The sequence below is a fragment of the Myxocyprinus asiaticus genome, chromosome 35 (genome assembly GCF_019703515.2).
Source record: "Myxocyprinus asiaticus isolate MX2 ecotype Aquarium Trade chromosome 35, UBuf_Myxa_2, whole genome shotgun sequence".
NCBI classification, from domain to species: Eukaryota; Metazoa; Chordata; class Actinopteri; order Cypriniformes; family Catostomidae; genus Myxocyprinus; species Myxocyprinus asiaticus.
In genome coordinates, this window is record NC_059378.1 from 29,398,831 (window position 1) to 29,426,302 (window position 27,472).

The 27,472-nt window shown below is 39.3% G+C and overlaps 1 protein-coding gene across 4 annotated transcripts in view; it reads left to right on the forward strand.

The window, feature by feature from the left end:
• LOC127425938 (myb-related protein B-like) overlaps window positions 1-26,133 on the forward strand; it is a 42,581-nt gene extending 16,448 nt beyond the window's left edge. For all 4 annotated transcript variants that reach the window (XM_051672288.1, XM_051672290.1, XM_051672289.1 and 1 more), the window contains 6 exons: window positions 14,961-15,103; window positions 15,186-15,285; window positions 15,816-15,926; window positions 21,192-21,308; window positions 21,391-21,543; window positions 25,414-26,133. In XM_051672288.1, the coding sequence (XP_051528248.1) occupies window positions 14,961-15,103; window positions 15,186-15,285; window positions 15,816-15,926; window positions 21,192-21,308; window positions 21,391-21,543; window positions 25,414-25,542 (753 nt within the window). In that variant the 3' untranslated portion in view covers window positions 25,543-26,133. The remainder of the gene's footprint in view (window positions 1-14,960; window positions 15,104-15,185; window positions 15,286-15,815; window positions 15,927-21,191; window positions 21,309-21,390; window positions 21,544-25,413) is intronic.
• Window positions 26,134-27,472: the final 1,339 nt, after the last annotated feature.

Consider the following 27,472-nt stretch of genomic DNA (forward strand, 5'->3'; position numbering starts at 1 on the left):
TTATAAACACCTCGTAGCAGCGGTACAAACAAATGTATTAATTTCAGATTATTTTACTCTGAATAGAGGCACTCGGCAGGGTTGCCCTCTTTCCCCATTATTGTTCTGTCTTGCCCTGGAACCATTAGCAGCCACAATAAGAAAAGAGGATGATTTTCCTGGGGTGACGGCAGGAGGTGTGGCACATAAGCTTCTGCTTTACGCAGACGATATTTTATTATTCGTCTCCGACCCCACTAGATCTATGCTTTGCCTCCACAGAATTATTAATTCCTTTTCCAAGTTCTCAGGATACAAAGTCAATTGGTCTAAGTCCGAAGCTTTGGCTTTGACAGCGTACTGTCCAGTAACGGCCTTCTAGCCGGGCGCCTTGCAGTGGCCCAAACAGGGCATTAAGTATTTGGGAATTTTATTCCCAGCAAATTTGTCTGATTTAGTCAGAGTTCATTTTGATCCCTTAATAAAAAGGTTTTCGAATGATGTGGACAGGTGGGCTTCATTACACTTCTCGATGATTGGGAAGGTTAATGTAATTAAAATTAATTGTATTCCAAAATTAAACTACCTGTTACAATCTCTCCCTATAGATGTCCCCCTCTCTTATTTCAAGCAATTTGATAGCATAGCGAAGTCCTTCATTTGGAATGGTAAGTGTGCCAGGTTAAATTTCAATAAGTTACATAAGCCGATTGACAAAGGTGGGTTAGGCCTACCCAAGATTTTGTTTTATTATTATGCATTCGGTCTCAGACATTTGGCTCATTGGTCACTTCCACCTGAGAGAGCCCCTCCCTGGTTTGGTTTTGAAAAGGAAGCTCTTGCCCCATCTCGCCCCTGCATAGCCTTTCAATCAAATTAATCAGAGAAGTCATACCCCGTTATTTTACATTTGCACTCGATATGGACAAAAGTGTCCAAAGTGTAAATTCAGATATTTATTTAAACGTAGCCTCGAGCATATGGCAGAACCCTAAACTATGCATTAATAAGTCCCCTTTCTGTTGGTCAGATTGGATTGTGAGGGGGGTTAATACACTCGGTGACCTATATGAGAGTGGAGTATTGAGACCTTTTGAAAATTTGGTTAAAAATTTTGGAATTCCCAGATCTATCTGTAAGTATTTACAGCTGCACTGCCTACTCTGCACTGTTTTTGGGAGTGGCACGCACCCCCCTAGTGCGGCAGATACTCTGGGAGTGGTGATTACCAATTTTGGAAAAGGTCATGAGGCATCAGTGTATTACTCCCTGCTAGTTCAGAGGCTGGGGGACGGAGCTTTAACCTCTTTCAAGAGATTATGGGAGAAAGATTTTAATTTGGTATTGGAGGATGGAGTGTGGGCTGGGATTCTAAAAAACGTCAAGACTGCATCTAGAGACGCAAGGGTGCAACTTCTACAATTCAAGATTCTACATAGATTCTATTGAACCCCCTCTAGACTGTTAAGGCTTGGTCTTAAAGACACACCCATCTGCTGGCATTGCCAATCGGAGGATGGAGACATGGCCCATGTTTTTGTTGGTGCGCTGAGATTCAGGAATTTTGGTTGAAGATACAGAGTTTTGTATGTGACATGTTGGGCATTCAGATTTAGTTTTGCCCCAGACTCTGTGTCTTGGATGATGGGGCGGTCAACAACGTAGGCAATAAACACATTAAAGATTGGATCCTCACCAGTGTGATGATAGGCAGGCAGATTGTTTTAAGGGGTTGGAAGTCGGTGGGAGCACCCTCAATTCGGAAGTGGTGCGAGGAGATGGGAAGCGTGGCAGCCTTCGAGTAGGTAATATGTAGAAGGCTGGGGTTATGGGATTCTTTTAATGGGAAATGAGGTAAATATTTGATGTTTTTGGGGGGCTCTCGGAGTAGGTCTGTGGAGAGAGGAATATAGTTTAGAGTTGTATGTTTATTGTATGTGTATGTATATATGCATATATACATGTGTATGGGTGTTCTAGAATAATGATGGTAGTGTTGAGTGAATGAAGGGGAATGTGTGGTGGAATGTATGTATGTGTGTGTGTGTATATATATATATATATATATATATATATATATAAAATGTATGTGTGTGTGTGTATTTTATTATATATTTTTTTGTTTATTCATTGTTATTATTTTATTCTCTGTATAAGTGTGTACTTAGGTAAGACCACTGGGATGTTCGTTTGGGGTCGGGTGGAGTTCTTGATTGGGGAGGGGTAGTAGTGGGAGTTAATGTTGATTTATTGTATATATGATTTGTTTGTTTTGTTTGCTTTGAAAAAATCAATAAAAATATTAATCACAAAAAAAAAGACAAAGCCAACTTCAAGTCAATCGCACCGAAATAATTCCAACACATCAGTTGCAACACATGAGGGGATGGGGTTTTGGACCATTGCTACTCTCCCTTCTGGGATGGCTACAAATCCCTCCCCCACCCACCATTTGACAAAATCGGACCACTCTTCCATTCTCTTCCTGCCCGCTTACAGGCAGAAACTGAAACCGGAAGCACCCGCCCTCAGAACGATCCAGTGCTGGTCAGACCAATCAGATTCTATGCTACAGGACTGTTTTGTTCACGTGGACTGGAAGATGTTCCGGTCCACCTCTGATGACGACATCGAGGTCTACGCTGATACGTAACATGTTTCATCAGGAAGTGCATAGATGATGTAGTGCCGACCAAAACAATACAGATATACCCTAACCAGAAACCGTGGATTAATAGCGATGTTCGTGCGGCCGAAGCTACAGAGGTTAGTTCACTCTCCGTCTCTGTAGCAGATATAACCCGATCCTTCCGCTGGGTGAATATCCGTAAAGCCACGGGTCCAGGTGGCATTCCGGGCCGTGTTATCAGAGCGTGCGTGAACCAACTGGCTGGTGTTTTTATGGACATTTTCAACCTTTCCCACTCCTTGTCTGTGGTCCCCACATGCTTTAAAACGTCCACCATTGTGCCTGTACCAAAGCAACTCAAAATCTCTTGCTTAAATGACTGGCGTCCTGTTGCTCTGACCCCCATCATCAGCAAATGCTTTGAGAGGCTAATCAGAGATTACATCTGCTCTGTGCTGCCTGCCTCACTGGACTCACTGCAGTTTGCTTACCGCAGCAACCACTCCACTGATGATGCCATTGCATCTACACTACACACTGCTCTCTCCCACCTGGAAAAAAGGAACACATATGTGAGAGTGCCTTTTGTAGACTACAGCTCAGTGCCCTCCAAGCTTGATGTGAAACTCTGGGCTCTGGGCTTAAACAGCTCGCTGTGCAGCTGGATTGTGGACTTCCTGTCAAGCAGACGCCAGGTGGTTAGAATGGGCAGCAACATCTCATCACTGACCCTCAACACTGGAGCCCCGCAGGGCTGTGTTCTCAGCCCACTCCTGTATTCCCTGTACACACGACTGTGTGGCAACACACAGTTCCAATGCCATCATTAAGTTTGCTGTTGATACGACGGTGGTAGATCTGATCACTGACAATGATGAAACAGCATACAGAGAGGAGGTGCACACTCTGACACACTGGTGTCAGGAGCACAACCTCTCCCTCAACGTCAGTAAGACCAAGGAGCTTGTGGTGGACTTTAGGAGAAAAGACAGAGAACACAGTCCCATCACCATCAACGGATCACCAGTGGAGAGAGTCAGCAGCTTCAAGTTCCTTGGTGTCCACATCACTGAGGAACTAACATGGTCCATCCACACTGAAGCCGTTGTGAAGAAGGCTCATCAGCGCCTCTTCTTCCTAAGATGGCTGAGGAAGTTTGGAATGAACCGCCACATCCTCACACAGTTCTACACCAGCACTGTAGAGAGCATCCTGACTGGCTGCATCTCCACCTGGTACGGCAATAGCACTGCCCACAACCGCAAAGCACTGCAAAGGGTGGTGCGAACTGTCAGACACATCATCAAAGGTGAGCTTCCCTACCTCCAGGACATATATACCAGGCGGAGTGTGAAAAAAGCTCGGAGGATCATCAGAGACTCCAGCCACCCGGGCCATGGGCTGTTCTCACTGCTACCATCAGGCAGGCGGTATCACAGCATCAGGACCCGCACCAGCCGACTTCATGATATCTGTCTTGATCTCCCACGATCAAAATACATCAGCACTGCACTTTATTACTCTTACTCTTATGTCTCACAACGGACTGTCATAAATTATATTATTATTATATTATATTCTCTCTTAAGAGAGAGTGTTACTCCCAAAAACCGTACAGAGCATGTGGCGTAGCTGTAAATACCTATAAAACTGAGATCTGGGAATCCCAAAATGATGACCCAAATTCTCAAAAGTTCTCAACACTCCACTCTCATACAGGTCGCCGAATGTAGTAGCCCCCCTCACAATCCACTCTGACCAACAGAAAGGGGACTTATTGATACATAATTTGGGGTTCAGCCATATACTTGAGGTAACATTTAAATAAATACTGTGGCCACTCTAGTCCAAATCACATGCAAATGTGAAATGACGGGGTGTGACTTCTCCAGTTAGTTTGATCGAAAGGCTTTGCAATGGTGAAATAGGGGCAAGGACTTCCTGTTCAATAAGAAACCAGGGAGGGGCTCTCTCAGTTGGAAGCGACCAATGAGCCAAATGCCTAAGACCGAACGTATAATAATAAAACAAAATCTTGGGTAGGCTTAGACCACCCTTGTCAATCGGCCTATGTAACTTTAACCTGGGACATTTTCCATTCCAAATAAAGGACTTTGCTATGCTATGAAATAAGAGAGGGGGACATCTAAAGGGAGAGACTGTAGCAGGAAGTTGAATTTTGGAATACAATTCATTTTAATAACATTAACCTTCCCAATCATAGATAAATGTAATGAAGCCCACCTGCCCACATCGCTCGAAAACCTTTCAATTAAAGGGTCAAAATTAACTCTAACTAAATCACATAAATTTGCTGGGAATAAAATGCCCAAACACTTAATGCCTTGTTTGGGCCAATGAAAGGTGCCCGGTTGAAAAGCCGTTACTGGGCAGTACGCTGTCAGTGCCAAAGCTTCGGATTTAGACCAATTAACTCTGTATCCCGAAAATTTAGAAAAGGAATGAATAATCCTGTGGAGGCAAGGCATAGATCTAGTAGGGTCAGAGACGAATAATAAAATATCATCTGCGTAAAGCAGAAGCAAATGTGCCACACTTCCTGCCACTACCCCTGGAAAATCACCATCCTTTCTTGTCACGGCTGCTAATGGTTCCAGGGCAAGACAGAACAGTAATGGGGAAAGAGGGCAACCCTGCCGGGTGCCCCTATCCAGAGTAAAATAATCTGAAATTAATCCATTTTTTTCGTACCGCTGCTACAGGGTGTCTATAAAGTAACTTTATCCAACCAATAAAAGTCTTCCCGAACCCATATATTTCCAAAATCTTAAAAAGATAATCCCATTCTACCATATCAAATGCCTTTTCGGTGTCAAGTGAGATGGTAGCGACTGGAGTCTGATCATTCGCTACTGACCACATTATGTTGATTAGACGCCTGATGTTATCAGAAGAGCTGTGGCCCCGAATAAACCCCACCTGATCTATATGTATAAGAGATGTCATAACTTAATCGGTTAGCCAGAATTTTTGACAATTTTTACATCTAGCTGGATCAGGGAAATTGGATGGTAACTCTTACACTCATTTGGATCTTTGTCCTTTTTAAGAATCAGACTGATCCAGGCTTGTGTCATGGTTGGGGGAAGCTTTCCATTCTTTAATGATTTGTATAAACTTCTAGCATAAGTGTAGCCAATTCTGTAGCATAAGATCTAAAAAATTCAGTGGCAAAGCCATCTGGCCCCAGAGCCTTGCCTGTAGGTAAGGCCTTAATTACCTCGTCAATCTCCTCCAAGGTTATTTCAGAATCAAGAGAATTTTTGGTTCCACAAAGTTCCTAATATCTTCATCAGTGGATGAAGATGTGGAACTATAGAGATCAAGATAGAATTCTTTAAAAACATTATTAATATCAGTGGCCGAGGTAAATATTTCACCACCAGCAGATTTCACTGAGGGAATGGTAGAAAAAGACTCTCTCTGCTTTATATATCTAGCCAAAAATTGTCCTGCTTTGTCCCCCGACTCAAAATATGACTGTCTTGCCCTGAATAACCAAAACTCCACTTTCCGCGACAAAATAGTATATCTGTATTTCAAACGGGTCAATTCTCTGAGGCCATTAGACGACATTCGGCGCTTCAGCTCTGCCTCGACACTTTTAATATTCTCTTCCAATTCCACAAGTTCTCGTGCTTTGGATTTTTTGATGAATGAGGCATACTGTATGATCCGACCCCTAAGAACTGCCTTAAGTGCCTCCCAAGCCACGCCCACAGAGGATACTGAGGACCAGTTGGTCTCCATATAGACATCGATTTCAGTCTTTAACATTTGTTGAAAATCAGGATTTTGCAAAAGGGATACAATATAGTTGCCACTTTAAGATATCTTTTTCTCCGTTTGTGGCAACACCTCTAAACTCACCAGGGCGTGATCTGAGACTAAGATATTTCCAATTGATCAATCAACAACAGATGAAATGAGGGATTTGGATATCAAAAAAAAAAATCTATTCTAGAATAAATCTTATGGACTGATGAAAAAAATGTATAGTCCCTCCCAGATGGGTTCAAAAGTCTCCAAATATCTGTAAGACCAAGATTTTTACACATCCTGTGAAGCGTCAATGTTGCTCTAGGTGGCTTGCACACTTTTGCTTCACTATGATCAAGGACTGAGTCCATCAAAAGATTAAAGTCTCCTCCCAATATTATATCATGAGGGGAGTCAGCGGCTTACAACATCCCTTCAAGATCTATAAAAAAGCCATGATCATCAGCGTTAGGTGCGTAAATATTAGCCAAAATCAAACTTTGCCCCTGAATTTCTGCTAAAACAATAATGACTCTTTTGACTGGTTAAATGACTGATTTATCTTTAATCTGTTTGAGAAATTTGAATTGTAGATGTTTATTTATCAATATAATGACCCCCCTGCTCTTACTTGAGCCAGCGCTAAAGAAACCATGTCCACCCCATATCTTCCCAAATTTTTCAGCTTACTGCGGGGAAAGATGCATTTCTTGAAGAAACACTATATCATATTTCTTACGTTTAAGAAAAGAAATAACCTTCCTTCTTTTTATGGGGTGCCCCAACCCATTCACATTCCATGTGGAGAGAGACAATCCACTCATATTAACATTTGACATTTTGATATAATAGAAAAAATAAATTGTGTTAAAAGCAAGATTATACAGACCACATTCCAACATTATTACAACAATCAAACCCCGAACTTCCCCCGAAAAAAAGAAAAACGTGCGCATTAACCCCGCGCACGACAGCGCCAACTGGCGTCAATCCCTCTAAACTCAAAGAGTCCATGTACGCATACGTGAGTCCCCGCGACAACTTTGCCATCGCATTGCTCAAGTCCGGTGCTTCTGCACAAATCTTGTGAGGCAAAATTACATAACAGAAAATACTTTGTAAAACAGACCCCAGCTAATAGGCAGAATAAACTTAAAGAACATGTAGATTCATTCACAGAACTGTCTCAAAGGTGAGTTCCTCCACAAAACAAATTCCAGCTGATATAAAGCCGTTTAGTTTTCTCGGACAGACAAACAAGTGTCAGTTAGCAATCTGTTATGAGTGCAGCAGATGACGTAATCATTCTAATGTCCCTTAAAAATACTCCACAAAAACAAACTCCAGCCAACAGGAGGCATAAGCACAAAGAACAAACAGATTCATCCACAACTGTCCCAAAAGAGTGTTATTCCACAAAACAAGCTCCAGCCGCCAGGCGGAACCAACACAAAAAAAAACAAAAAAAACACAAAAAACAAAACCGACGCCCCGGTTTCTCGAATGGTCAAGTGTGTATTGATCGAGTCAAATTCACTCGGAGGCTGCATAAAAATAAAATTAAAAAAATACACCATGACTTACTCAGTCCGTCAACTTATAAAAGACATCCTTTGTGTAGGCATGAAGATATTTTGCAGTCATTCTTAGTGTCCATTCTCAATCTGGCCGGGAACTTCAGTGTAAAAGCGATCATCTGTCCATGCAAAAGTTTCTTGAAAGAGACATTCCACAAAACAAATTCCAGCTGCTAGACGGAGCCAGCGCAAAAAAAACAAAAATGGCGCCCAGCTTCCTCTGACGAGTACAGAGGAAGTACAGCGAGTTAATCCACTCTGGAGCTATATGAAAAATCCCAAATGGCTTACCCATTGTTTTAATAAAAGACAGTGCTTGCTTTGAACATGTAAATACCCTGCGACCGTCCTTCGTTTCTGTTCTCAGTTTGGGCGGAAACATCAGTGCAAAAGCAATCTTCCGTTGATGTAAGTGTTTCTTACATTCCTTGAATCGATCGCGTTTCTCTCGTCGCATTCGCAAAGTCCAGGAACAAGAAAATATTGTGATTCTTCCAAGAAAGCTTTCCTTTGCTCCTCACCTGGTGCAACACAAGAAATTTATCGGATGATCTCAGAAATTTGGCCAGAATTGATCGGGGCCTGTCTCCCTCAGCAGATCTGCAAGCCTGGACACTGTGAGCTCGCTCGATTTCCAGTTTATGGCCTGTTATGTTGAGCAGACTCGGGAAGAGCTCGTCCAGGAATTTCACCATATCTCTGCCTTCTTCATGCTCAGGAATTCCAACAATTTGTATGTTATTCCTTCGGCTCCTATTTTCCAAATAGTTTTTCCACGACGGATAATTCCCTTTCCGAAGACTCCAGATAATCGATTCGTTTCTCAACTTCTGTCACTCTCGTGACCAACTCAGAGAATTTTGTTTCCATCGCCGTAATCGATCGGCGTATTACAGCGAGATCCTCCAAGTCAGCAACAACCTTCGTCAGCATCACTGAGATGTTGGACAGTTGACGCTGGATTTCATCTCCCGACGTGCTGCCCAAATGGAGTCCCCGGTCTGCAAGCCCAGAGTTTCATCTTGAGCACGTAAGTATCTTTTAATGTCTCCAGAGCCCGAGGATTTTGACTTCTTTGCCATGTTTACCTCAAAGAACAAATATGTACTGGGTGTATTGAGTCTCACCGGATTATAACATGAAAATAATTTTAAAAAAAACAGCAAAGTGCGCAGAGCTAGTGATTCACACGACGACTTCTCACATGGCGCCACTGACTTTCACCCACTGTTGCATTTGTGTATATGGTTGAGTGACAATAAAGGGATTTGATTTGATTTTGATGTAATATTAACTGTACTACTACTACTACTACTAATAATAATAATAATTCAATGGTAATTGTATATATTTAAGGAATATCTGTGATGCTCTTATGCAGCACTTTATTTGACAAAATATTACTCCAATGCTATATTTTGAATTGTGCTGTGAGGTTCTGTATGTAAGCACTTCATCTGATAAAAAAAAAAATAATACAGTATGTTGAAAATTAATTATTTTTCATTTGATTAAAGTTTTAGTTAATTCATTTATTTAAACACCAAGTTGATGATAAAAATGAAATAATCTGTTGATGGATTTCAGAGAAAGGGAAAAAAAAACAGGTATCGGACTCAGTATCGAATAAAGTATCGGTACTTTATTCGAAATAAAAGTTTCTAATAATGGTATTAGAAATAAAGTATCGGTACTCGTTTAAAAAAAAAAAAAAAAAAATGGTATCGGGACTAGAGGATATGGGAGTTTCGAGACCGATACCGATTTTAGAGGGGGAAATTCACCGATTACCGATATGGTGGCCGATATAGATAATTTTTGAGCTGGAATGAAAACAGACCTTTTCTATGTATATTGTGCACCAATATGACTATGCAAAGGTACTCAGAAGGCTGCCGCCTTAAATATTTTTATCAAAGAATATTTGACATTATATATTGTCAACCAATTCTAGAAATGAACACTGAGAAAATAAAGAATAAATAAAAATACAGTAAATAGCTAAATAAACATCAGTACTGTATGTTTAGTATCAGTCAATGGCTGAACATTTAAATAAAGAATAAATAAAAATACAATAAATAGCTAAATAAACATCAGTACTGTTTGTTTAGTATCAGTCAGTGGCTGACCATTAAAATAAAGAATAAATTCAAATAAATAGCTAAAGAAACATCATTACTGTTTAGTATCAGTCAATGGCTGACCATTTAAATAAAGAATACATTCAAATAAAATAAATAGCTAAATAAACATCAGTACTGTTTAGTATCAGTCAATTGCTGACCATTTAAATAAATAAATAAAAAAAAGCTAAATAAACATCAGTAGTACTGTTTAGTATCAGTCAAATGTTGACTATTTTAATACTGCCAAAACAGTCACAAACAATAACTCATGGTTCGCTGCTGCCGAGTCAAGAGATAAACAGCGGCAGTGGTGTTGCACCGTATTCTGCGATATACAAGTTCAGGGAAAACTTTCAACGGTGGAAAACCAGACTTAAATATTACATTTTGTAAATGCAACGACTGGAATTGTTCGGTTGAAGAGGGTACCAATCTTCGAATCCTGAAAAAAACAGTTTGGTGAATACATGTTTACACATTAGCTTCCAATCAGCTGACAAGGTATGAAACTAGCTACGTGGTTAGCTAGTTAGCTATAGGCTCATTGTCATGGAGAGTAAAAGATGGACGTTGTTTATTTACTTTCCAGCACTGCGTCTCACCAACTAGGTAACAACGTAGTGTAAAATCAACACTCAACAGACACAATCCACTACCGCACCGTTGTCTGCTGAGCTGCAAAAAATGCTGTGATGTTTACCTTTCAATCTACTACGTTACTGACTGAACTGACAAACTATAGCTGGCTAACAGCAAACAGATGTGATAAACATGAGTGACATGGTTGTCAGGGACAGGGTTAACGTTATATTAGTTATACTGAAAAGGGAAAATGATGGGGTCATTGTTCATTAACTTCCCAGTATGTATTTCACAAACTAGTTAGCAACTTACCGTGAAGACACCGCTTAACTCTGTACTGTCAGCAGAACCACGTCAGCTCAGCTCTGTAAACAATGGAGTCAGAGCGTGCTCTGCTGGACAAACTATGTTATGACATCAATTTTAAATCACCCCCAAGCATTGTTTTCTGCATTATATGTTCTGAAAAAAAAAAAAAGTTTTCATATCTGCGCATATCGGAAAACATATACACCGATATATCTGTGAAAGGCTAATATATCAGCCGGTAATATCGGTATTATATACCATATAATCGGTATTATATATAACACTAATCAGGACATCCCTAGTGGCCAGAAATCTGAAGGTCCAAAAAGCAGATAAAAGATGCAGTAAAGTAATCCATATGACTCCAGTGGTTAAGTCCATATCTTCAAAAGCGATATGATCAGTATGGGTGAGAAACAGATCAATATGTTAGTCCTTTTTTTACTATAAATCTCCATTTTCACTTTCACATCTGAATGTCGCATGTGGCGCATGTTTAGTTTCTCTTTCACATGTGAAACTGAAAGTGAAAGTGAAGATTTATAGTAATAAAGGTCCTAAATATCTATTTCTTACCCATACCCATTACATAGCTTTTTAAGATATGGAATTAACTGCTGGAGTCTTATCTGCTTTTTGGACCTTCAGATTTCTGGCCATCATTCACTTGCGTTGAAAGGACCAACAGTGCTGAGATATTGTTCTAAAAATCTTAATTTGTGTTCAGCAGAAGAAAGTTATACACATCTGGGGTGGCATGAGGGTGAGAAATGTTGAGAGAATTTTCATTTTTGGGTGAACAATCCCTTTAAGCCCACAAGAGGGCACACCTAGTTATATTGTAGTATTACTCAAGCCCCGTTCACACTGCGGGTGGCATGTCACTAGACTTTGCAATCTGTGTCGCTGGTGGTCGTTCCTACTGTTGCCACCGTTTTAACGTTATTGGTGGACTGCTCAACTGGCCATAGTAGCATTTGAAATGCTGTGTACAGATGATACTGCTGATAAAGCTAAGATATCATATTAATTTTACAAGGAATCAGTTCTTTTGCCTCTAAAAATGCACATTCTGCAGGGGAAAACATTTTATATGACCTGCAGCAGTACTTAATGCATCATATCATTAAACAAGACGAACGTTATATCAATATATGAATCAAACTCACACAGAATGCCGACACAGTTTTCCACGCATCATTTTATTAGGCCATAACTATGTATGTGGTTAAAGACAAATGATATAGAACAGTGAAATCACTCAGAGAAACTTTTAACTTCTCCTCCATCTTGCCTGCACTCAAGTCGACTCCAGTATCTCACACTCACCCTGCCTGGAGACGGATGACGTGAGCTCCTCTGTCTTCTCTCATTGGTAGTCGCTCGCGAATGTCGCTCGTCATTTGCATAAAGTTGATATTTTCTGAACTTGTCTTGTCGCTCCCCAAGGCGATCTCTGTCACCATCGGTCGCGACAGCTCATGTCACCGGAAGTCGCTGTGCTCTCATTGAAAATGAATGGGATGGTGTCGCAGACAGAGTCTTGAAAGTTTGGAAAATACTTGATTTTCACAGTTAGGTTTTCAAGGTTTGAAATATGCATTAATTTTGAATATGTTCCTTGAAAATGCTTGTTTTTTCCCCTTAGGTTGTTGACTGATATAAACGATCTAAAATTATTTCGAATTTGTACAGTCATTATGTTTTTGGTGTCTCGTAAGCGCGGGAGCGCATGTGCGCTGCTCCGCTTCTTTCTCTCTTGCTCTGATGTCGCTCACAAGGTAGGACTGCATGTCTCCACTGTAGTAGATTGGCGCCAAAGAAATTATACCTGCATCTCCTGCTTCCATCAACATGCCAGAGTGCCGTTTCAATGACAGCTGGCTGGAAGAGGAGAAATAAAATATCTCTGTGCGGAGTAGCGATCAACAAATAAGGAAATCATACATCTAAGTGGGGATGCACGATATATTGGTGGCCGATATATTATTGGCCAACAACCGGGAAAATCCAAATATTATTATCGTGCTGATAATGGAATTACAGCCGATATTTTTGCCGATAATTTGTTACAGTTTATTTGCTTGTGGCTGAGAATTTCTGACTGCCTGTGGCATTTTTGTTTATGAGTGTTTTCTACCGTAAACACTCATAAATGGGCATCAGTACAATTTATGCAAGTGTATTGTCATTTTATTTCTCATTCAAATCAGCATACATTTGTTTTATAAGCACATTTCTGGTTCATGTTACATCAGCAAACCTTAAATAGCAGCAAGTCCAAATTCCAAGCTTTTAAATGAGACATACACTGCATGGCCAAAAAAAAAAAAAAAAATAAATGATCGTGATCAAAGATCACTTAAACGCTTGAAGTCGCATCATAAAAAATCGTCAGTAGAACTCATGGCTATGTTTAATAGTGAATATAAGAGCATTTTCACATGCACAATTAGGGATGCACCGATACCACTTTTTCTCTTCTGATATCTGAAATCTCAGTATCGGCCAATCCCGATCCAATACCAGTGTTGTTTTTTTGCATAATCAGTTTAGAATATCTTTACATTATTGTGTGGAACTAATTGGGTGTGCTCTTTAATATGTAAAGAAATACAAACCTCTAACTACACATTTCAATATAAATGTATAGCTTATAAAGAGCACCCCCCCCCCCCCCCCACACACACACACAAACTTTCTTTAAAAATAGCCAAATCTATTTGATATTTCTTTTCATTTTCCACATGATAATGAATAAGTAACTATAACCAGGATTGTTTTCACCCATGGTAATTCATGCCATATAGATAACCAGTTTTTCAGACTGTGTCTATGTGTTAATGCAAGACTTTGGTTGTAATCATATTAAGGATTCCAGTCTTGGCTGTCTTTGGATTTAAAGGAATTCTTGAAACTTTAATTTTTATAGATTGGGCAATGTTTGAAATCACAGAAGTTACTTTTTTATCATTGCATTTTTGTCAATTAACATTTAGAATTGGATAATATTCAAAGCTTTGAGGTGCTTGAAAAAGATGATTAAGGTACCTTGAAAAGTGCTTGAATTTCACTCTTAAAAAGCTGTATGAATCCTTATTACCACAAAGAACATACCTATAAAAATGCATTTCATTTTAAACTAAAGTCATATTCTCAGATCTTAAGTCAATCTTTAAAAAAGTAAAACGAGAAAAGAAACGCTTCAGTAGTCAGTTCTTAGTGTTGCACAGTATAGCAGTGACACGGTACTCAAGCTTCAAAATAGTTGTGGTACCACAGTGTTTTTCATTAAAGTTGTATAAATGGTAGAAATATTTCCAGGCAGTAGTGGTAATGGGGCTGAACAATTAATAGTAAACCGCAAGGGCTGTGATTTAATTAAATAAATACGTAAATGGACTGCACCCGTGTGCAGCGCTGTTTTCTGTTCTTTGTTCTCATACTCTAACACATATATGCGTGAGGCTAATGAGATGAGCATGTTAAATTTACACCACTCTAGATGAACTAATTGCACATTTTCCGTGTTTCCAAATATGCTTGGCTGCTAAAAGTTACTATCCAAATCTAAAGCAACCCCATACCACTGGGTGTTTGTGGACAGAAGAGTGGATGAGAGCATTTCTCTGCCATAAACGGTCATTGTGAACTCAACTACAAACAAACATCTTCCTTCATGTTCCATAAAAGCTCAGCCAAAATAAAGGCTCAAGAGTTTAACCGGACCATCTATCAATGCCGTGTGCAAATGTGACACACATCTAAAATTCGAATGCACAGTTTTCGCATTCGAATGTGCATTTTTATTTTAAATTAGACGAATATTCAAGTTTTCATTTGACAGCATTAGTAACCATCCAGAACACCTTAGCAACACCCTAGCAACCATGCAGATCGACCTAGCAAATGCCTATTTAGTATTTGACCATGATTTGCCTCAAAGACTCAATTATATTTTTATGTTCTTCACAGTTCCTCAATATGTGGACCAAGCAGGACACCCTGGACCTGGAGAATCCTTCTCTGACATCAACTCCAGTGTGCAGCCAGAAGGCCCTTGTCACAACACCCCTTCACCGTGATAAAACTCCACTCATACAGAAGGAGAATTCCCTGTATGTGTCCGAAGCCTCTACTGTCACATAGACCTTTTCAAAATGTTTGAATTCAAAAGTAGTTTTTTCTTTCTTTCTGTAGGTTTATTACTCCAAATAACAAGTCTGATCTGGACACCACTCCCCGTACTCCCACTCCTTTTAAAAATGCCATGGAGAAATACGGCCCCTTGCGGCCGCTGGTAATGAAATCACATTCAAAAGCCTTCTGTACTGTACATGTTAAGGACAAAACTGATTTAGTGTACGAATGTTACTTGCACAGACAGTCAACCTCCTGTTTGATATTCTAGTTTTGATGCTGGGTAAGGGCTACACGATTATTACAAAAATCCAGATTATTGATTATTTCGATTGATATTTTAATCTTGATGCACCACAAGAGGTGAAACCTAAACCATGCATCAGACTGCTTAAACGTTGCTCATTATTACCAGGTGTCATTGCTGATGGGCTAATTTAAAAATTTCTCATTTGCCATATATTTTTATGTGGAAAGCTGGCATTAAAGCACAAACATTTTGAACATCTGAATAGAAACCTTTGGCACAACAGGATTAGATTTAAATGGAAATGCTGCAATAGACACTTTTAATGATTAATTAATTGTAGCAGCTTTAGTAAATTTTTATTTATTTAATTGTGCAACCCTATTACGGTGAGAATGAAATGATAAAAACATGTCTTATTTTTGTTTTGTTCTCTTTTTAAGCCTCCAACCCCGAGTTTAGAGGAGGACCTTAAAGAAGTGTTGCGCAGTGAGGCAGGAATTGAGCTGATAGTAGAAGATGAAACTCCTACTGGGAAGAAACGCAAACAAGTGGTAAGAGAGAGTATGGAGTAAAGATTCTGTCATGTAAAAGCAGTTCTTTCTTGTTAAAGCAGAAGCAGATGTGTACCATTACAGAAGTAGTTCACCCAAATTTGATATTTGCTAACCTTTGTCATTTTTTTATTTTTTTAAATTTTTTTTATATATATTATATATATAATAAACACACACATCTACTACACCTCTCTCTCCACTGTCCCTCCCCAAGAGCCCTCCAAAAAAGAAAGTTACTTGCCCCATTTCTCCACAAACAGGTCTCAACTTCCCAGTCTTCTGGATGCTGCCCCCCCCCCCCACAAAAGCTGCCACCCTGGCCATCTCCGAACACCACTCCTGAAATGGGGGCGCTCCAGCCGACTTCCAGCCCCTTAAATTATCTGTCTGGTAATCATAATACTAGATAGGACCCAATTTTTTACATGCTTATTCTCTAAATTAATGACTGCCCCATCTCCTAAAATACAGAGTCTGGGGCTAAATCAAATTTGAAAGCCCAATACCTCACACATAAAACTCTGAATCTTCAACCAAAATTTTTGGATCTTAACACATCCCCAAAAGACATGGGTTGTGTCTCCATCTTCTGATTGACATCGGCAGCAAGTGGGTGTGTCTTAAGACCAAGCCTGTGCAATCTACAGGGGGTCCAATTGACTCTATGTAAAATCTTGAATTGCATAAGGTGAACCCTTGCATCTCTAGATGCAGACTTGATGTTATTTAAAATCCTAGCCCACACTCCCTCCTCCAATACCAAGTGTAGATCTTTCTCCCATAATCTCTTAAGAGAAGTTGAAGTTCCGTCCCCCAGACTCTGAATTAGCAGGGAGTAATACACTGCCTCATGACCTTTTCCAAAAGCAGTAATCACCACTCCCAGAGTATCTGCCGCTTTAGGGGGTAAACTACTCCCAAAAACAGTACAGAGCAGGTGGCGCAGCTGTAAATACTTATAAAACTGAGATCTGGGAATCCTAAAAAGTTTAACCAAATTTTGAAAGGATCTCAACACTCCACTCTCATATAGGTCACCGAGTGTAGTAACCCCCCTCACAATCCACTCTGACCAGCAAAAAGGGGACTTGTTGATACATAATTTGGGGTTCAGCCATATGCTCGAGGCAACATTTAAATAAATGTCCAAATTAAACACTCTGGACACTTTTGTCCACACCGAGTGCAAATGAGAGACAACGGAGTGTGACTTCTCCGGTTAGTTTGATAGAAAGTCTTTGCAATGGCGAAATAGGGGCAAGAACTTCCTGTTCAATACAAAACCAGGGAGGGGCTCTCTCAGGTGGAAGAGACCAATAAGCCAAATGTCTGAGACCGAATGCATAATAATAAAACAAAATCTTGGGTAGGCCTTGCCCACCTTTGTCAATCGGCCTATGTAACTTATTGAAATTTAACCTGGCATGCTTACCATTCCAAATGAAGGACTTCGCTATGCTATCAAATTGTTTGAAATAAGAGAGAGGGACATCTACAGGGAGAGATTGAAGCAGGTAGTTGAATTTTGGAATACAATTCATTTTAATAACATTAACCTTCCCAATCATAGATAAATGTAATGAAGCCCACCTGCCCACATCACTCAAACTTTTTATTAAGGGGTCAAAATTTAACTAACTAAATCAGACAAATTTGTTGGTTTTAAAATGCCCAAATACTGAATGCCCTGTTTGGGCCACTGAAGGGCGCCTGGCTGAAAAGCCGTTACTGGGCAGTACGCTGTCAGAGCCAAAGCTTCGGATTTACACCAATTGACTCTGTATCCTGAGAACTTAGAAAAGGTATTAATAATTCTGTGAAGGTAAGGCATAGATCTAGTGGGGTTGGAGACAAATAATAAAATATCAGCGTAAAGTAAAAGCTTATGCACCACACCTCCTGCCACCACCCCTGGAAAATCATCTTCCCTTCTTATCACAGCTGCTAATGGTTCCAGGGCAAGACAGAACAATAATGGGGAAAGAGGGCGACCCTGCCGTGTGCCCCTGTCCAGATTAAAATAATCTGAAATTAATCCATTTGTTTGTACCGCTGCTACCGGGTGTCTATAAAGTAATTTAATCCGTATATTTCCAAAATCTTAAAAAGATAATCCCATTCTACCATATCAAACGCCTTTTCGGCGTCAAGTGAGATGGCAGCGACCGGAGTCTGATCATTCGCCACTGACCACATGATCTTTAAAAGCATTATTAATATCAATGTCCGTGGTAAAAATTTCACCACCAGCAGATTTCACTGAAGGAATAGTAAAAAAAGACTCTCTCTGCTTTATATATCTAGCCAAAATCTTCCCTCCTTTGTCCCCCGACTCATAGTAAGACTGTCTTGCCCTGAATAGCCAAAACTCCACCTTTCGCGACAAAATAGTATTATATCTGTATTTCAATCGTGTCAATTCTCTGAGGCCATCAGACGACATTCAGCGTTTCAGCTCTGCCTCTGCACTTTTAATATTCCCTTCCAACTCCACGAGCTGTCTTGTGCTTTGGACATTTTGATGAATGAGGGATATTGTATGATCCGTCCCCTAAGAACCACCTTAAGTGCCTCCCAAGCCATGCCCACAGAGGATACAGAGGACTAGTTAGTCTCCATATAAACATTAATTTCAGCCTTTAACATTTGTTGGAATTAAAGATTTTGTAAAAGGGATACATTAAAGCACCAACTATATGATTTCTTTTTCTCCATATGTGGCAACACCTCAACTCACCAAGGTGTGATCTGAGACTAAAATGTTTCCAATTGAGCAATCCGCAACAGATGAAATGAGGAACTTAGATATAAAAAAATAGATCAAGAATAGATCTTATGGACTGATGAAATAAAATGTATAGTCCCTACCAGATGGGTTCAGAAGTCTCCAAATATCTATAAGACCAAGATTTTTACACATCCTGTGAAGTGTCAGTGTTGCTCTAGTGGGCTTACACACTTTTGCTTCACTACGATCAAGGACTGAGTCCATCAAAAGATTAAAGTCTTCTCCCAATATTATATCATGAGGGTGCCAGCGGCTTGCAACATCCCTTCAAGATCTATAAAAAAGCCCTGATCATCAGCGTTAGGTGCGTAAATGTTAGACAAAATCAACCTTTGCCCCTGAATTTCTGCTATAACAATAATGACTCTTCCTAATTTATCTTTAATCTGTTTGAGACATTTGAATTGTAGATGTTTACTTATCAATGTAATGACTTCCCTGCTCTTACTTGAGCCAGCACTAAAGAAAACATGTCCATTCCATAACTTTCCAAATTTTTCAGCTTCCTGCAGGGAAAGATGCGTTTCTTGAAGAAACACTATATCATATTTCTTACGTTTAAGAAGAGAAATAACTTCTTTTTATGGGGTGCCCCAGCCCATTCACATTCCACGTGGAGAGAGATAATCCACTCATATTAACATTTGACATTTTGATATATTAGAAAAAATAGATTGTGTGTCAAAAACAAGATTATAAAGACCACTTTCCAACATCAGTGCAACAGTCCAACCCCGAACTTCCCCCAGAACCAAACAAACAGAAAAAAGAAAAACGTGCGCATTAACCCCACGCACAACAGCGCCAACCGACGTCCATTCCTCTGAACTCAAACAGTCCATGTACGCCTACGAGAGTCCCCGCGACCGCTTTGCTGTCTGATTGCTCAAGTCCGGTGCTTCTATACAAATTTTGTGAGACAGAATTACATAACAGAAGAAAATCTATAAAACAAACTCCTGCCAATAGGCAGAATAAACACAAAGAACGTGTAGATTCATCCACATACTGTCCCGAAGGTGTGTTATTCCACAAAACAAGCTCCAGCCTCTAGTGGAACCAACACACACAATTTTTTGTTGTTGTGTGTATGTGTGTGTGTGTGTGTGTGTGTGTGTGTGTGTGTGTGTGTGTGTGTATGTATATATATATATATATAAACATTCAGTTTTCTCGGGCAGTCAAACAAATGTTCAGTGAGCCGGATGTTTCATAAGTGTAGCAGATGACCTAATCCTTCCAATGTCCTGCAAAAAAATATTCCACAAAACAAACTCCAGCCGCTAGGCGGAACCAGCACAAAAAGAAACAAAAGAAGATGTCCAGTTTCCTCGGACAGTCAAGTGTATGTTCAACAAGTCAAGCTCACTCGGGAGCAGCATGAAAATCACCAAAATAACTTACTCATTCCATTGACTTTATGAAAGATATCCCTTTTTGTGGGCATGTAAATACTTTGCATGAAAATACAAGAAAATATTGTGATCCTTCCAAGAAAGTTTCATTTGCTCCTTGCCTCACGCAACACAAGATCTTTATCAGATGATCTCAGAAATTTGGCCAGAATTGATCGGGGCCTGTCTCCCTCAGCGGATTTGCAAGCCTGGACTCTGTGAGCTCGCTCGATTTCCATCTTATAGCCTGTTATGTCGAGCAGACTCCGGAAGAGCTCGTCTAGGAATTTCACCATATCTCTGCCTTCTTCATGCTCAGGAATTCCAACAATCCGTACGTTATTTCTTCGGCTCCTATTTTTGGAGATTTTCCAGTTTTTCCAAAATGTTTTCCAGGTCTATTTTGGTCACGAGCGGATTAGCGGATAATTCCCTTTCCGATGACTCCAGATTATCGATCCATTTCTCAACATCTGCCACTCTTGTAACCAACTCAGAGAATTTTGTTTCCATCGCCGTAATCGATCTACGTATTACAGCGAGATCCTCCAAGTCAGCAACAACCTTCGTCAGCATCACAAACATGTTGGACAGTTGACGCTGGATTTCTTCTCCCGCCGTGCCATCCAAATCGAGTCCCCGGTCCGCAGGCCCATCAGAGGTTTCAGCTTGAGCACGTAAGTGTCTTTTAATGTCTCCAGAGTCAGAGGATTGACTTATTTGCCATGTTTACCTCAAAGAACAAATATGTAACTGGGTGTATCGAATTTCACCAGATTATAACATGAAAATAATTAAAAAACTAGCAAAGTGCGCAGAGCTCGTCGCTCACACGTCTGCTTCTCGCATGGTGTCACGTGACCTCCAAAGCAAGGTGCTTTTAAATTTAATGGATTTACCGCTTTCATTATTTTCAGTCAGATCTGCTCATACAAAAGATTTGAGAACATGATCCCATATTATTCTGTGTTTTGGATCAATTGGTATTTTTTTTTTTTTTTTTTTGCTATTTTATCATATGCCCCTTGTGTTTTCATTATATCTTATTGAAATGATTAAAAATGTCTCCTTTGTCAACAGCACCGGCCTCCTATGAAGAAAGTCCGTAAATCTTTGGCTCTAGATGTCATTGATTGCAGCGAGACTGTCACTATGCGCAAACAGCAATCTAGACTCGCAGTAAAAACAATTCAAAAGGTACAACTGATGTTCTGATGGTGTTGTATTTTGCCCAGTATCACTGAACAGATTGTAAAACAGTTTTTGTATTTTGTTACAGGCTCAAACAGCATGGTCACTGTCTCTTGTCTCGTCTTGTGCTGTAATAAAGGAGGAGAATGTTTTGGATCAAGGATTTATTCTTGGACCGAATGAGAGTGAGCTGCCCACCAAACCCATGCCTCCAGCATTTAAACTGCGTTCTCCATTACCTGTAAGTGCTATGACCAATAGATAGAGAAACAGTGTACATTTTAAATGCCATGCTTTTTAAATCAAGTCTTTTAAATTGTATTTAGTAGAATTTGGATTGTTAATTTAACTTGTTACTTTAGCACAAATTGAATACATAATTTTTTATTTATTTTTAAACTAAATTAACACATTTAAAGCTGCACTAAGGAACTTTAGGCTTTCTATCGACATCTGAGGTTGAAACCTTAAAGTTGCAAGGGACTTGCAGAGGAACATTTTACGTTAGTTGTGTTTCGGCACTGCTGTTCTGCGCGGATGAAACTCTTGTTTTTTTGTTATTCAATTAAATATTTTTAACCAAGATATTACTTGCTTTAAGGAAGATAAACGACACTCTTATTTACATATTTTAATATGACTATTCTTATAGTTTTATCCACTACACAATAATGTTGTATTATACTACTACACATACAGTTGAAGTCAGAAGTTTACATACACCTTAGCCAAATACATTTAAACTCAGTTTTTCACAATACCTGACATTTAATCATAGAAAACATTCCCTGTCTTAGGTCAGTTAGGATCACTACTTTATTTTAAGAATGTGAAATGTCAGAGAGAATTATTTATTTAAGCTTTTATTTCTTCAGTCACATTCCTGTTGGGTCAGAAGTTTACATACACTTTGTTAGTATTTGGTAGAATTGCCTTCAAATTGTTTAACTTGGGTCAAACTTTTTGGGTAGCCTTCCACAAGCTTCTCAAAATAAGTAGCTGGGATTTTGGCCATTCCTCCAGACAGAACTGGTGTAACTGAGTCAGAATTGTAGGCCTCCTTGCTCGCACACGCCTTTTCAGTTCTGCCCACAAATTTTTGTCGGGTTGAGGTCAGGTCTTTGTGATGGCCACTCCAATACCTTGACTTTGTTGTCTTTAAGCTATTTTGCCACAACTTTGGAGGTATGCTTGAGGTCATCGTCCATTTTGAAAACCCATTTGCGACCAAGCTTTAACTTCCTGGCTGGTGTCTTGAGATGTTGCTTCAATATATCCACTTAATTTTCCTTCCTCATGATGCCATCTATTTTGTGAAGTGCACCAGTCCCTCCTGCAGCAAAGCACCCCCACAACATGATGCTGCCACCTCCATGCTTCACGGTTGGGATGGTGTTCTTCGGCTCGCAAGCCTCACCCTTTTTCCCCATGAGCAAACTGTAGTCTGGCTTTTTTTAATGGTGGTTTTGGAGCAGTGGCTTCTTCCTTGCTGAGCAGCATTTCAGGTTATGTCGATATAGGACTCGTTTTACTGTGGATACTGTGCACACCCATACATTTTCTATAATAAAAAGAACTTTGATTTCTCTAACCAGGTTGCCAACATTAATAAAAAACATGTTATTTAAATCATGTTGGAGTTACTTTTTAGTTGAATGCATTTAAAAGTTGAAAAATCAAATCTTGAATCGTCCTTAAGTTTGTATTTGTGTGCAGTGCAAGTCATGGTTTTACATTTGTAAATTAAGTAAGCCTTAATGTCCAGTGTTTTAAAAAGAAAAAGAAAATATTTTTTATGAACTTTAAGATGAATGACTAATGTCTTTGAAGTCCATCCTGGATTAACTGAAGAAGTTTACATAGATGCATTTTCCTTTGTTAGTTGGCTGATGAAGGCTTTTGTTGGCAATTAAATGATAGTCTGTGTATTCCATTTCAAGAGTGTAGTCCATCAATAGACAAAGGTGATGCATCATGATGTGGTGATGAGGTGCATCGCAGTTCAACCTGCAGGTCAGTGTCTAGCGTTTCAATAAAAAAAGAAGCAGGTTGTTTAAATAATTGCAAACTCAAACTGCTGTTCTTCATTGCAGACAGAGATGCTTCTTTGAGGGCCTAGAGAAACTGAAACTGAGCCTGCAGGATTCACAGTTTCTCTCGTGGACATGCGTTTTGAACCACAACCGGGCAAAAATATTGATTTGTGCTTAATCAAGATTGTCATTTAAACGATCCGGATGCCGAATCTTTTTTTTTTTTTTTTCAATTTGGAATGCCCAATTCCCAATGTGCTTTTAAGTCCTCGTGGTCACGTAGTGATTCGCCTCAGTCCGGGTGGCGGAGGACAAATCCCAGTTGCCTCCACGTCTGAGATTGTCAACCCGCGCATCTTATCACATGACTTGAGCGCGTTGCCACGGAGACATAGCACATGTGGAGGCTTCACGCCATCCACCGCGGCAACCACGCTCAACTCACCACGCGCCCCACCAAGAACGAACCACATTATAGCGATCATGAGGAGTTTACCCCATGTGACTCTACCCTCCCTAGCAACCGGGCCAATTTGGTTGCTTAGGAGACCTGGCTGGAGTCACTCAGCACGCCCTGGGATTTGAACAGGGGTCCGGATGCTGATTCTTAAAATCCTAAGGTTGCTCTTTTATTCTATACACAACTGTCTACAATAGACACATACCCTAACATTGTGGTGACAATTAACAAAAAAAAAGATGAGAAAGATTAATGTTATTTGACATTTAAACAAATAGCCTTGGCTGATTGACCCAAATAGGCCTATAAACATTAAACATGTAACAAAAAATATATGTGCAATATAATATATGCAATTTCAAGACCTATTTATTGATGGAATACATGAACTTTGTTTATTTTTAAAAAGCTAAAATGTGATCAAATATGTAAATAATTTTTTTTAAATTAATATTACTGTAATTTAAAAATAGAAGGTCCCCTGTATTAATAACAGCATTAGCTGAAAGAGAATATATTTAATTCTGTATGTAAGCAAAATGGATATTATATCTGAATTATGCCCAAATATTTTGGAATTGAAAACCTGTGAATCTGAATCAAATCTGTATCGTGATGTATTGAATCGTGACGTATAATGCAATATGTATAGTCTCGTGAGGTGAATGGCGATACCCAGCCCTAGTAGCAGGTCCTTCTTTTCTGTGATTACAGACATGACGTAAACACGCAAGGACGAATGACATAAGCCTGAGATTTCACACCAAATCTGACCCGACAGCCCAAAATAAAAATCATTGTAGGCTTACCATAGTGAATGGGAGTAAGAAGACAAGGACAGGGTATTGAACAGATTTTTTATGTACTCACTCAATGGACTTTTGTTTATTTTAACCACAAAAATCTTACGAAGATTTAAATCTTACGCAGCTTTAATCATACCTGCTGACCTGTACATGGATTTTCCTAACTCTTGGAGTACCACCTGCGAAGCATGTTTTTGTGAGTCAGCCAAGCTCCAGCCCCAGCTGCTACTACAAACCTCGCCAAACCGCACTTGCCGAGAGCAGGTTAAGTTTTTAACTTCTCACACCATCCTAAAAGGGTGGCACGAGATGCTGAAATTTATTCAATGGTCCATCTGCATGTGTATGTGCATAGGCCAACAATTTGGGAAAAAACTTTCAAATGGATCGCGAGAACATCCTGACTCCTGTGTGAACTTGTTTGAAAAAAGGAGTGATGCAAATTGTATGCCAGTGATAGGCTTATGTACAATTATATGAAAATAAAACAAACTATACTGTACTGGCTTCTTGAGCCACTTTTTATGTCATGTTTATTTACTCATCTGCCAGAAGGTCTTTGAATTACCTTCAGTTGGGTGGTTTTCTGAGCTAATATGTTGCAAAAATTTGCGTTTTAATTGAATTAATCAGCATATCATGCAATTCATTTATATTTCATCGATTGATAGCTCTAGTCTAAATGCATCTTAAATCATGTATAAAGATCATAACAAAGCTAGTAAAATTAAGGAAGCACACATCACTACAACACTACAATGTTGTTGTCACACCATAAGCATGATTTAATTTTGTTCTCTTGATGCCTACAGATGTCTCCAGCTTGGGAAACTGTTGTCTGTGGACGGACAAAAGACCAGCTGATCATGACGGAGAAAGCAAGATGTTACCTTTGCTCTCTAAAGTCTCATGCACCAAACCGAGCTCTCATACTGTCCTGACTCCTTAAGCAGCTTTGGTATCAATTTTGCAGTAAATTATGTGGAATATTTGTGATGATAAAATTTTTTAATGTCACGTAGCATTTGTAAAACCAATTACTGTTCCAGATTTGCATCTGGATAGAGACTTGATGTTGATAATGCTCTTGTCCAATTTCCTATGGCATATTCAAAATACCACATTCAAAATACAATCTTCTACCATTTAACACTGGATAATAAGTGTCCATAATTTGTGTATTGTCAACATGTTATTGACTTGGCAGCAAACATGTTCACAAGCATTCTGCTGTCAGTATTCAGTGGCACACGTGCCAAGTTCCGAGTGTGTAATCAGGGTGCTGTTCAGGGTTTTCTGTATCTTTTATATCCTGTTTACATCTGTATTTCTATAACGATAGGGCTTAATCTACTAGACACGTCAATGACCAATTAGCAGTATATACAGTTTACACGTATTAAAAGTAATGGGTAGACATTCCTGTCTTTTTCTTTAATTTGTTGATGTTTGTAGAATATTATAATTGGAAAAAAAAGTCCTCAAATTTCATTTTTACAAAGCTCCAATGTAAATATAAATATGTGACTTTATGTTTTTCTTAGTGGATTTGTTTATTGCTTAACCTGTTTTATTTTATTTTTTTACTGAATTCTTCAGGGAAACCAAAACTTACTTGTTGAGCAAGCTGTTGACTGTGTCATATGCAGTAAAATAGCAAAAGCCAGAATTCCAGTTGCTCAGACCAGTTTAGCTGTTCAATCTGAATCTACTGAAGGTCCAGTGGCCTGGGTGGCATTGGTCGACCCAGATTGACGGCTGGTCCACCCAATTAAAGATGCTAGCGAAGGTTAGCGAAAAAGAGAAACTGCATTTTGTTAAACACAAATATGATTATGGAATTGAAATGAGTCGGAACTTAAATGAGTCTCACCTAGTTGCTCATGTTTTGTGGCCTGCGCAGTGCATATCCAGTCATGCCAATAATTGATCAACATTGCATGGTTATGACTTGTGATTTTTTTTTTTACATAAACATTGGTAATGGTAACTCATAAAAAATGTATTTCTCAGTGGGAGAGCTTTAGAAATTAGTAAATGGAATGGCATTTCTGTGGTTTGGCATGCGGGATAGCCTACTTAACAAATAACACAAGCCCAGCTACAGCTCTAATATCTAAGTTGGCAGGCCTTTTAGGGTGGGCCGTATAAGTAAATGTACAGGTTTTATTTTTTTGTGTATATGGTACCATGGTATTCTAGCATTTTAGAGTACAATGTAAATACCATGGTACATGACTAATTCAGTAGCAATACAGCTTGTGTTGCTATAAAATGAAAAAAGCAATGTGCATTTACTGGAAAACTTACTGTTAATTACAAAATGTAAAAGTCTGAATAAACCAGGGGTGGTCAATGATAATAGGGTGACAGACGGTTCAATCCAAAGTGTCTAAGAATGTGGTACTCGTCGAAGATCTGAGGGAGAATGTGGAATATATACAGTTGAAGTCAGAAGTTTACATACACTTAGGTTTAAGTCATTAAAACATTTTTTTTAACCACTCCACAGATTTCATATTAGCAAACTATAGTTTTGGCAAGTCGTTTAGGACATCTACTTTGTGCATTGGTATTTTTCCAACAATTGTTTACAGACAGATTGTTTCACTTTTAATTGACTATATCACAATTCCAGTGGGTCGGAAGTTTACATACACTTAAGTTAAAGAGCACCTATTATGGTTTTTCAAATATTACCTTTCATGTAGCGTGTTATATAGCTGTTTGTGAATGTAAAAATGTCTGCAAAGTTTCAAAGATCAAAGTGCACGACAAATGGAGTTATTGACTCCCAAAAGAAAGAACCGATTCTGAACACCTGAAACGAGTCATTAGTAATTCCAGACTTACTTCCTGTACTAACCTACA